At 41.7% G+C, this 11,587-nt stretch overlaps 1 protein-coding gene across 1 annotated transcript; it reads left to right on the top strand.

The window, feature by feature from the left end:
• Nucleotides 1-2,806: 2,806 nt before the first annotated feature.
• LOC113309900 lies at nucleotides 2,807-3,208 on the top strand. Its single transcript, XM_026558418.1, has one exon. The coding sequence runs from the start codon at nucleotides 2,807-2,809 to the stop codon at nucleotides 3,206-3,208; it is 402 nt and encodes a 133-aa protein (XP_026414203.1).
• Nucleotides 3,209-11,587: the final 8,379 nt, after the last annotated feature.

Raw genomic sequence — 11,587 nt, 5'->3', positions numbered from 1 at the left:
GGAAGATCAAGAACATACCGCTTTCTTCACCCCTCGTGGCCTATACTTCTACACCAAAATGCCATTTGGGTTAAAAAATGCAGGGGCCACCTACCAAAGAATGGTGGAAAAAATGTTTGACGGTTGGATACACAAAACCCTTGAGGTATACGTAGACAATATGCTTGTTAAGAGAAAACTCCCACAAGATCATGCACATGATCTCAGGGAAATCTTCGCACCAATGAGAAAATTTAACATGAAGATCAATCCCGCAAAATGTTCCTTCGGAGTAACCTCAGGAAAATTCTTGGGCTACTTGGTCACCAAACGAGGAATCGAGGTTGATCCCGAGAAGGTCCATATTGGAAATGCCTTCCCCAGCAATGGCCAAAGATGTACAGAGACTGAATGGCCGACTGGCGGCCTTGGGCAGATTCACCGCCCGATCCTCTGACAAATGCAGAGACTTCTTCAACACCTTAAAGAACGGTGAAAAGTTTTCTTGGACTAGTGCTTGTGAGGAAGCCTTTCAAAAAATAAAGGAACATCTGGCAACCTTGCCAATTCTCCAAAATCCCAACCCAGGTGAAAACCTCTACATCTACCTATCGGCAACCAATACTTCGATTAGTGCAGTACTCACTCGCATAGATGCAGATGCGGAGTAACCAATTTATTTCATCAGCAAAACTCTAACGTCGCCTGAGAAAAACTATTCAAAGATCGAGAAGATAGTGCTATCTCCAGTCTACGCAACACAGAAGCTGCACACTTATTTTCATGCGCACACTGTAATAGTCATCACTAAATCCCCCATAGAGTCTGTGCTAGACCATGCCGACAGAGCAGGTAGAATCTCCAAGTGGGGGGCCCAAATCAAACAATTCAGTGTCAAATACCAATCCCAGACGGCAATTAAGACCAAGGTGGTTGCAGATTTCTTAGAAGATTTCCCGATGAACGATACTGATGAGATTGAGGAAATCCCGGGGATGGAAGACGAGTTAGAGGATCCTCCCGAACTACTTTGCTCCGAGGACCCCAACCGATGGGAAGTCTTCGTCGATGGGTCGTGTAACTCGGAAGGATCAGATATAAGAATGGTTTTTACAACCCCAACCGGCCGAAGGATCGTCTATAACTTAAGGCTCGAATTCCCTGCCACTAACAATATAATCGAATACGAGGCAGTAATACATTCCCTCCGAGTAATCGTCGCGCTGGGCATTGATAATATTTTTTTGATGATGTTGTAGTAATGAGGTTCAAACTCTCGGACTTGTGAAGATTAAATTTAAAGATTTAATAAAATTATATACAAAAATATTAACAAAGTGGGCGAAAGGTATGAGAAAATAACCAAGACACTGATTCCACTATTACACATGAATTAGTGATGGTAAATAATCCAAAACTCTAATTATCTTTTAAGTCCTTTATATCTTAACTCACTAATAATCAAGCAAATTATCAAACATCAATTGTATCCCTTAAGCATAGATTATCTAAACAAAGCATAACCTATCTAATTGAATCACAACTGATTAGGAAAATTACGCAAACAATTTAAAACTCTGCAAAAGCAGTGATTGAGTGAATTATAATTAAATATTAGATAAAATAAAATAGTTACCAATTATTCATGCGTAAATAGCTTCCTCATTGCCTTGGTTGTGGGAGAATTAACCGCTCATCATGTTGGAAACACGCTCAAAAATCATTATTATTGCTCAAAGGGTGTTTAAAAATGATGAAAATGGAGAAACAATTCAAAACAAACCAGAGAACTACGACCCAGAGTATGTGTCACAGATACTGCTGCTCTAAGACCCACGACTCTGTGTCGCAAACGCTGACAAATAAGTCTGCCTCTGATTACGACCCACGCCTGTGAGTCGTTGTTACTGTTGGAAAACGACAGTCTTGGATGGTCCGTTCTTCGTGTTCTTCTTGTTCATCAGCAGCAGCAGCAGCAGAAACCGAGTTTGGGAAAACTCGAATTTCTCCTTCTCTGGCTCTCCTCAGCCCCCCAGACTCTCGACACCACTTCTCTATGATCACATCCACCTATTTATACTCCTTAGACTCATTTAATCACGCAAAGATTCTCAATATTCTTCATTGAACCCGGGCAGTAAAGAAAATATTTTGAGAATATTTTGTTCCCTTATTTAGCTTCTCACGCGTTTCTACAGCTGCTAAATATTCTCATTTATCTTTTTCAAGGTCCAAAGTGTTGCTAGAGTCATCATACATGAGCAGAACACGTTTAAATTCTCCAAAACTTATGTAATCCCGTGAACTGTCCCTCTCATGCACGTGCTGCCCTGATTTCTTCTCAAGGATTTTTGAACCAAATTTGATAGACCAAAACACTTGTAATAGCTTTGTATATGTCCCAGGAACAATCCCATAAATTTTCAGCCAGTTAGTCTCCCTACAACACCTCCAAATCCTTGATTGAAATCTGACAGTGAATAAAAATATTTTCCCGCCAATATTCAGTTCAAACGAAGGGGATGAAGGTGCCCCTTAACCAACTTCTTGGGTGCCAATAACAAATGGGTGTTGTGGACAAATTTGGTCTACATATAGCCCTGGGTGCTGAAGATGAATTTGGGCTACACATAACTATGGGTGCCCCTTATCCAAATCTGGGATCCGTATAACAAATGTTCTCCGGAGGTGTCCCAATCAACTTTTCGAGCCGAATTTTCCAACAATGTTTATTTCAAAAAAATACCTATAAACACACAAAACACCATAATAAGTACGAAATCGAGTACTGACAATATGATACATTGAGGACAAATTAGATACATAAATGCGTCTATCAGGCATCCATGATGTGCGCCTCACAAGCAATTCACAACTCATTATCCGGCAGATAGATGGGACGTACCAAGCCTCGAATCCATGTTTGCAGCGATACCTTCAACTCGCTAAACACTATATCGAGCAGATACCAAATATCACGTTCCGCCACTTAAATCGAATCAACAACAGTTATGCTGATGCCCTAGCGTTCATAGCTTCTATGACAGTTGGCCCTGAAGCTACCAATGTCAGAATTGAAAGGGTTTTACTCCCCTCCATCCCCTTGGAAGGAAACATGGACATCCTCGCTGTCGACTCAGTAGCCCAGGAGGAAAGTCTTCCAGAGGATGACTGGAGGACACCAATCATGAAGTATCTAACTAACGGATACCTCCCATCGATCAGTTAATCGCACACAAGATAATATCAAGGTCTGGAAACTACCAACTCCGGGATGGCGTGTTATACAAACAATCCTACCTTGGGCCTCTCCTCAGATGTCTCTCATTTGCGGAAGGAGAAACCATACTAAAAGAAATACACTATGGTTACGCAGGAAACCATAGTGGAGGGCGATCCCTCGCTCACAAAGCGAAACTACAAGGGTATCTTTGGCCTCGCATGAACAAGGACTCGAAGCAAATGGAAAAAACTTGCATAGAGTGCCAAAAATTTGGCAAAAGAAGACATGCACCTTCAATGGACTTAAAGTCCGTCCTAAGTCCTTGGCCATTCGCCAAATGGGGGGTGGATATTGTCGGACCCCTAAGAGCCGGTACTGGACAAAGGAAGTATTTAATCGTGGCCACAGAATACTTCACTAAATGGGTGAAGGCCTGAGCTTTAAGACACATAAGAGACCATGATGTATTTAAATTTCTATTCGAGCATATTATATGCCGCTTCGGTATCCCAGCCGCCATTGTATCTGATAATGGGGCGCAAGTCCGAGGGAAAAACATTGACCTTCTCTTCAATTGTTTCAAGATCAGAAAAAACAAATCTACGCCGATCTATCCTGAGAGCAATGGCCAGGAAGAGGCCACAAACAAAACCATCGCCGACATCCTCACGAAGAAACTTGAAGGATATGGAGCTAGTTGGTGTGAACAACTACACAACGTCCTTTGGGCCTATCGAACCACTAAAAGGGAAGCCACATGAATGTCTCCCTTCGCCCGCACAAATGGCACAGAGGAAATCATACCAACAGAATCCATGATCCCCACAATGAAGACCGAGGCATGGGAGAGAAACCTGACCTTGGACATGACACTCTCCAAACTGGACGATTTGGAAGAAAACAGATAAATTGCTCTCCAAACAATAGAAAACTCTCACAGAAAGTTGGCTCGGGAATACAACAAACGTGTTCACCAGAGACAATTCAGCCCAGTCGACACAGTCTGGCGCGATATTCCACCCTACCAACGCGAGTCAGCAAAATTTGCACCTGTATGGGAAGGCCCACTAACAGTCCTAGCTAAGGAAGTGATGGAGCATACAGATTGCTCAAACCTAATGGCGAAGAACTCGAACGCCCATGGAACACCAAATACCTAAAAGCTTACAATGCTTAGGAAGACCGTCCAACGGTCCTAAAATGGGGCACGATCCCTACTTGTACACAGTTCATATAACCTTCCTAGAATGTACTCAGAGCTTACCAAGCTCTCTTTTGAAAAATAATAAAACTACTCCTTTTATGTTAATTTTGCTTTTTGCTTTGTTTATTTCATTTACTTTTATTCTTTTTTGTTTTGTTTTCCCTTTTTGTTTTTTGTTGATTAATTACTTCATCCCATACTTGCATACCACAAAATCCCATACACCATTATGGCACGGTGCTAGCCACACCTTCCATTCTGAACAGAATGATGCAGGTACTTTACATAAGCTACCCGACACAGACAAAAACCTAAGGTAATGGCATCACGATCACGGAATCGGGTGATGTCCTCCACAACAGGAGATATCTAGAATCGAGATACCTGCCCCTGGCCGGGGCAAGTATCACTCGACCGAGGTATCACCCTCCAAGCCATATGGTGGGAATCTAGTCCCAAACAGGGAACCAAAAAATGAGAGAGCGCGAAGGAAAAGATCCTATGTATAAAATTCCAATACTATAAGTGGTGCCTTATCCAATTACAGGAACTGATCACTCCTTGGCTTTGAAATCCATGATCGGACCAACATTACATATGGCCACTCCTCCGAGCCACACAACTCGCACAAAGCAATTAAATAAACAAAATCTGAACAGTATAGAGCTACAAATTACACGATGCCTTCGGACAAGAGCATCGTGCTCGCGCATCGCTTGGAGAAACGGGTTCCTCACTTACTAGTTCCTCGTTCGAGGAGGCACCCACGAGAAGGAGCACAACCAACCCTTCTCTTCACACATACCCTGGACTGGAGCAAGACGCCAATCGATTTCCCACCGCTTTAAACATATGACAAGCCTACGGTGCAATGGCATAAAACAGGGGAAAGAAATATATATATATATATATATATACGTTTGAAAACAGAAATAGTAATTTATACCCTAGCAACTCCACACATCATACAGTGTTCCCAAGGCCAATCGTAAGAAGAAACACAACACACGAAGTGTTTCAAAGCTTGCCCGTAAAAGGAAAATCAGTGATAAATGCGAGATCCCGTAAAAGGAGGTGCAGACACTTGACGAACAGACGAGACTAAAGATGTCATGCGAAAATATAGTCTCTCCGAGAAGACATTAGTGATGATCTAGAACAGGATCAAGTAAAAACGAAACGATACATGAATGAGAGGACATACCATCATGGTAAAAAATACATGAATAACTACCTTGATCCCATGGAGGACGAGGAGGAAAAAATTTAGCATACATCTGAGAAAAGAATGAAAAAAAAAGGAAACCATACCCTCATCACAAAAGGACCCTTATTAAATAGAAAAGGAAATTTTTAGAAAACTTACTAGATCTCCCCAAACCCAAGAAGGTCAAAGGCGCGGCAAGCTAGACGATAATAATTCCGGAGGATAATTACAAAAGAAAAGACATCCTGTTCCCAGAAAATCTGAGAGAACCAATAGATATCTTAAAACGAGCTGACAGGTACACACGTGTCGAAAAAAGTGGGACAGTTACACAGTTTTCTTCCCATCATTCCTTCGACAAGTTGAAAAGAAAATGAGCAAAATGTGTGGGTAAAATACCCGACGGCCACGTGTCAACATCCCAAGGGATGAATACATGGTAAGATGAGAAGGGTGGAGCACCGAATCATTCGTTGAGAGAAGGATTTGTCTAAGTCGAGGCAACTGCACAATCACCACATGAATGACGCGTGTATGTAAAGGTCTAATCTGCTCAGACGGTCAAGTCTAAAAAGAAAGACCGCATTTAAGGAAAGATAAGAACAGGACTTGGGTAGTTGGGCATCGTGACAGAAGACTCAGACGATCTATACTACGACCCAGAGGCGATGGAGCACGAGGTTCTCCACATAAGGGCAGCACGATCCAAGGGAGAGCGAGACAACTCGGAGGGAGAACCAAGTATGCCATCGCAAGGGACGGTATAGAACGAGCCTGAGGGAGGCAGGTCGGTGGATGAAAGCTCACCCAACTCGGACGATCAAGCGACCACGAGTTTATTCTGTCTATAAATACCAGTCCATGTACCAGGAGATGGACGACTTATGTAATGTTAGATGGTTTTTCTACAGAGAATTCCTGAGAGAGGTTTAGATGGATAGAAAGTGAGAAATATATAATAGATCTGTAACACTTTCAAGGGTAAGACCTTATAATCAATAAGAAAAAATCTTCTTCTCCGTGGATGTAGGTCTTCATGGCCAAACCACGTTATATGCTTGTGTCAATCTTTACATTTCATGCTATTACATCTTGTTCATGATGAATCTTGTATGTTTAAGTAGTTTTTAGTCTTTAATCTTACTTGGGTGTAGTAGTCAGAAAATATGCATCTACATTATCCTCACAAGATTCAACGTCTCTCCATGTATATACTTGGTACAAAGGTCAATATAGTGAAACCAAAGGCACGAGGTAAGAGCAAGTATACAAAGGCACCAGGTGGAGGAAAGTGTATTATTAGGCAAAGGCACAAGGTACAGACAAACACAAAGATACGAGATAGAGGCACGTACGTTATTTACACATAAACAAGATGATATATACTTGAAACATTCTGCCCCATAAGCTTGGGAGCACCTAGCCAAGATAAATCTAAAAAGTTACAAGCATCAGCAAAATACAAGAGGAAATATAAAATCTATGAGGGTTATGCATCCCTAATCATCATCATCTTCATGATCTTCTTCAGCTTCAGTATCCTCGTCGGAAGGAATTGACTCATTAACAGCGGAATCATCATCTTCACGATCCTCATCAGTTCTTTATCTTCGTCAGCAGGAATCGGTTCGTTAACAAAAGAAGCTGGCTCCTTGATAGCGGGTTCAGTTTCATCATCAGAAAATACTTCAAGACCCAGAGAGACACGAGGAATGCCTTGAGAATCACAAAACTCATTAAAGAGTCTGACCTTCTCGTTCTGAGCATTTCTGCGAAGTCGTTTCGAAATTAAGGTTGAATCTTTCACCATTTGATCAAGATCTTCATTCAAACCTCGAACATCTTCTTGAAGAATGGAGACCTCGTCAGAAAGATTGTTTTTCTCGCAGGATAGAAGAGAGACTTGGTCCTTAAGCCCTTGCTCAGACCCTGAAGAAATAAAGAAATTGAATAGGTGAGTTACTTTTGAGAATAAGGTGACACCTCAAATGGATAGGAAGGAGGAACTCATGGCGAAGTTCAGACGAAATTACCTTCTCCTCCGCGAGTTGTTTCTCAAGTTCAAGGATACGAGCACTTGATTTCTTCATTAGCGCCCGAGTTTCCCGAAGCTCCACGAGATGGGACGTGCTACAATTTTGTTCGTTAAAGATGGAAGGCACCCTTGAGAATCTCGCGAAGTATTACAAAAGAGAAAAAAGGTAAATTCAGATCAACTTATAAAGCTTACCAAGCGCATTATGGCAGAATGCCGCTGCAGAGATAGATTCAAAGAGGCATTCAAAATAAAAGATTGGTCTTCAGCTAAGAAATCGTCAAATTGAAGGAAAGCAAAGACTCAGTGGCTGCAGATCTTAGAGAGGGATTTCCACGAGTTGTAACAAAAATCTCTCTTAAGAATTTCATGTCAGGAAGAAATTCAGGATCCTCTGCTTCATTAGCCCTCTGCCCGCCCTTAGACGAAGTAGGTACATGCGAAGAAGTAGCTAAGCTGCTAGACTGATGCTGACGAGGCGGATCAGGTAGGTCTGACGAGGAAGAAGGGACGTGGGTCATGAAATTTACCTCCGAGGCACGATGACGTTGTGAGGCATGAGAGGTGGGAGAATCATCCTGAACTCCACGAAGTTAAGAAACAACGCGAGGAAAAGAATGAAAAGTTAAGAAAGAAAGAGATACCTGGCAGTAGGAACCTCGGAACGTTGACGTTTTCTCAAATTCTTGGCAGGACCATCCGTTGCTTGAAGCTCGCTCTCCTGAAAAATGGAAAGTTAGGAATTAACAAAAAAAATAACCGGAAAAAGGGCTACGAGATACGAACCTGTGTTTGAACTGGTTTCATAGAGCGGTTCTTCAACATACCAGGCGGGGCAAGCGGATACTGAGACAGTTATATATAAAGAGTAAGGGAGCAATACAAGAAGAAGCCAAGGTAAAATTACACTAACCTCGTTAGGCATCTTACTCCAGCGAAGTCGACCCGGATCATATGCTACGAGATGAGCATGCTCAGGGAGAGGACCAGTACGAGCAACGTGATAGGCTTTCGGGATTTCCTATATGTGATAACCGCAATCGCACAGTGTCTAACTAGTAAACAGAGGAAAGTACGGGTCGTTCCCACGAGGAGTGTTGGAAATACCGTAATCAATATCTCTAATGGACTTAACAAATAAAGATGTTTTTGGATTTTTGAAAGAATAATAATAGAAAAATAAACTAAACTAATAATACAAGTGTACTGAGAGAATCAGTAACCAGGGTTTATCATATCCACCACTATTTCTATTCATTTACTGAAATGAAACATAACTCTGAATATCTATTTATTGTTCGTTCAATTGACATCACCTATTATATATATTAGAGTCACAAATATCACTGGTATACCCTAAGCATGACATATCAAAAGACTGAATCCAAGCATGAGCCATCAAATTGCATCAGCGAGAAAATTATACGAAACTAAATTTAGGTTCACAAATTCTATATGATTTTTCTAAGCATAACCCATCAAAGTAATTAACCAAGCATGGATCATCAAATAATAAGACAAACATATTTGTTATCCTATAAATTAAACACATAGGTTACTGTATTGTACAGAACCGGTGAAGCAACAACTAATTTAATCAATAAATCAATATATAAAATCATGAAATTAATTTATTCAAATCAAAATAACCTCAAAACCAAATGTATTTCAATCAAAGTGGTCTAATGCTCAAAAATGGTATCAAACATAAACCCTAGTTACAAAGATTCTAGCAAGACATGGCTTTTTCAAAAGCCATAAAAGTATTGAAGAAAATCATAAGAAACGCAAACCGGAATTCTGCTCCAAACCCTTGCTTTCTCCTATATATGGTGTCTCCTTGTCGGCTGCGGAAACCTCCAAAAGAACTCTTTGGTTTCTCTGCAAAACGGCGTCCAGCCGGCCTCGCTTTTTCTTTCTGTTCAGTGCTCTCATATAGTCCTACGAGAGACCAAAACAAGACCTAACATAATTCTGCTTCATGGCTAATGGGCCCAATCCACCGGTCCAATACTAGCTTTCAGTTCTTTGAGTTCAGTTTCTTTTCACGTCCGGCTTCTGCCTGGACAAACCCCTTCTTGCACCGATACAACAGCTTGATCAACTGACCCCCACTGATTTCCGAATCCGAGCAACCATGGCAGCAACAACATCAAAGATGATTGACGCCCGTACGAATCCACAACAATCCCAGTTCAAATCGAGAACTCCCATCGATGTCGCTGTAACTATTTCTCCATCGAGAACTTTCATGTAAACCCTTTGTTCCTCAACTGTTGTCTAACCAATCCGGCATCCTTACTGCCAATCTCAATTCTCGCTACTGCCACCTTCTCAGTCACCTCCAACTCCCCATTCAGCGGCCCTGATAAACTCAGGAAATATTCAACTCCAGCAGCTCAATCGTCACCTGCAATTACCCATTTCAGAAATATACCACCTTCCTTGCCATCTCCATTCATCTCGGCAACAACATCTCTTTTGTTTGCTCCATCGACACACAAGGAACGAACTCCAGTGAATAATCCAGCTCCGGCTATTTCCCATTCAAACACGCAAACATCACCAGCGCCTTTATCTACCTGATCTTCGGATGCAAATGCCAGCTACCATCCATCAAACTATGATCATCACCGATACAATCATTACCATCGTGATCAACATCTCCCTTCTTCAGTCCATATGTTCACAGCTCCATTCTTTTCGTCTCACTACCACCAAGCTCTATCGAACTCCAATCCATCTCCACCATCGGCTACAAACCAGGACATCGCCATTCTCTATCGACTGCAAAGATCAACCATTAACCCTTGAAGCCGATACAACCAACCCTTTTTTACCGTCGGCTGCACGGAACACCAAGTGGAAGAAAAAATCCATCACTTCCAGCTGTATAACCATCGATACCAACCATCAGATACTACTCATGTGTTCATCGGCTAAACCAAGTTCAGTCCACAGCAAACCCCATTAATCGATTCATGCCGAGAACCTCTGTAACATTTTAAGCTCACACCGGGATTTCAGTTCCCATTCCAACCAAGACAACAAAGAATAGTGAATAAAGATGACGCAGCAGCTTGTATCTGTGGAGACAAATAGCCTTCACCACCACCACGATATGTAACTGGAGAGTAGGCATCTCTACTGTATCCTGATCACCAGTGGGATCGACGTGCTTTAATGAGAAATGCAACTCTCTTTTGAACGAAAACAGTCCGCTATGTTCTTTTACTTTCCACTGAGAACGAGATAAAGATGAGGAGCTGGACACATGGCTATTAAACTCCTCATCAATTACACATACATAGAGCAAAGGAACTTCTTTGTCTCACTTCATTCTCTGGCCGCGTATGTACCAAGCAGGTGGTATTGCAATATTGGTCATTTTGTCGCAAACTCCCATTAAGCTCCAAATTAAACCGTTTATTGACCCGATGAACGGAATTGCTTGTACTTTCTACAAAAGCACTAAAATAATATTGTTAGGCAAAATATCGAGTCCTAACTAATATAAATATGGGTATAAAATGTAGCATTTGCGTGCTTATCACAATGCCATTCTCGTCGAAATCCCACACCAGAGGACCCTCGGCTACCAAAGGAAACATCATCCAATCCTCATCATTAGAAAAGCGAAGGTACCTGTTTCTTTTCGTACCAGCAGTTTCAACATCCAAGAGAAGGGCCTTAGACTGGTAATCTAAAGACTTGCGAGAAAGATTGACGCCCCATTCTTGATAAGCTCTTGTGGTCATATCTTGGCCAACGTAGAGAAAGAATCAATATTATAATCTGTAGGGATAAAATCTTTCACCGAGGTTGGAATTTGGGAAGGTCCGCCATTAGAACTTCTGACAAACTCGTTAGCAATACGAATAGTGTTCCCAGACAATTGATAAACACCTCGTTGAAGCTTAGCAAGGATTTCATAAAAAA

This window comes from Papaver somniferum, chromosome 9 (genome assembly GCF_003573695.1).
Source record: "Papaver somniferum cultivar HN1 chromosome 9, ASM357369v1, whole genome shotgun sequence".
NCBI classification, from domain to species: Eukaryota; Viridiplantae; Streptophyta; class Magnoliopsida; order Ranunculales; family Papaveraceae; genus Papaver; species Papaver somniferum.
The sequence above is the reverse complement of the archived record's forward strand: the minus strand, read 5'-3'. Positions and strand labels throughout refer to the sequence as shown.